The sequence below is a fragment of the Antrostomus carolinensis genome, unplaced genomic scaffold, assembly GCF_000700745.2.
Source record: "Antrostomus carolinensis isolate BGI_N321 unplaced genomic scaffold, ASM70074v2 scaffold38428, whole genome shotgun sequence".
In the NCBI taxonomy this organism is placed as follows: Eukaryota; Metazoa; Chordata; class Aves; order Caprimulgiformes; family Caprimulgidae; genus Antrostomus; species Antrostomus carolinensis.
Genome location: NW_010331574.1, coordinates 859 through 1716, shown reverse-complemented (window position 1 = coordinate 1716; position 858 = coordinate 859). Strand labels below are relative to the sequence as shown.

General features: G+C 57.9%; 1 protein-coding gene across 1 annotated transcript in view; it reads right to left on the bottom strand.

The window, feature by feature from the left end:
* Positions 1-77: 77 nt before the first annotated feature.
* Positions 78-858, bottom strand: part of LOC104529070 (U5 small nuclear ribonucleoprotein 200 kDa helicase) — a gene marked incomplete at both ends in the record, with an annotated part of 1636 nt that continues 855 nt past the window's right edge. Inside the window, 4 exon segments of the mRNA XM_010173256.1 lie at positions 78-195; positions 197-249; positions 345-488; positions 616-737. Coding sequence (XP_010171558.1) covers positions 78-195; positions 197-249; positions 345-488; positions 616-737 — 437 coding nt within the window.

The window sequence follows — 858 nt, the reverse complement described above, 5'->3', positions numbered from 1 at the left end:
CTCAGCCCCACGCTGACCCCAGGGGCTCCTCAGTGGGTGAGGACAGGACCAGCAGCTCTTCCCCTCCCCAGCTTTACCTTGTCGGTGCAGCGCTTGATGTGCTCGGAGGTGAAGTGAGGCAGCTGCTTGAGGTAGGAATCCTTGGACCACATGGCCTGTGTCACCATCTGCGCCAGCTCCATGGCGGCCAGGGCGGAGCCAACCGTTGCTGGACAACACGTCCACACAAGCCTGGATCAGCCGGATGGCCTGGAAGTGAGGGATGGGGACAGGTCAGAAAGAGGTGACACGACACGACACGGTGACACAGGTGAGGTGGGCAGGTCCCACCCGCCCCGTCACACCTTGCTGAGGATTTCCTCGGTGTCCGACTGCAGCTCGGCGCTCAGCTGCATGCGGGACAGGTGAGCCTGCAGCAGGAGGTTGGTCTTGACGTGGGGATCGTTGAATTTGGGGTTGGTCAGTTTGTGGGGAACTTTCTGGGCCAACTATGGAGAGAAATTATAAACCCATCAGTGCTTTAAACCCTACAGAGACAAAAACTTGGGCAGCTTCCTTCTCCTGACACTGCAGGAACCCACGTCTGTCCCCTCCAGCCCCAGACCTGCCGCTCACCTGCCGCAGCAGATTGTCCTCGTGGTGCCTGATGGGGATGTTCTCGTACTCAGCAGCGTTGGAGATGATTTCAATCAACCCTCGCACTTTAGTCTTGGCGTTGAGGGACATGCTGAAGAGCTCTGGAGAAGCCAGAGAGGTAGAAGGGTCACAAAATCACAGAGTCACAGGATGTCAGGGATGGGAAGGGACCTCGAAAGATCATCCAGTCCAACCCCCTGCCAGAGCAGGAACCTCAATGAG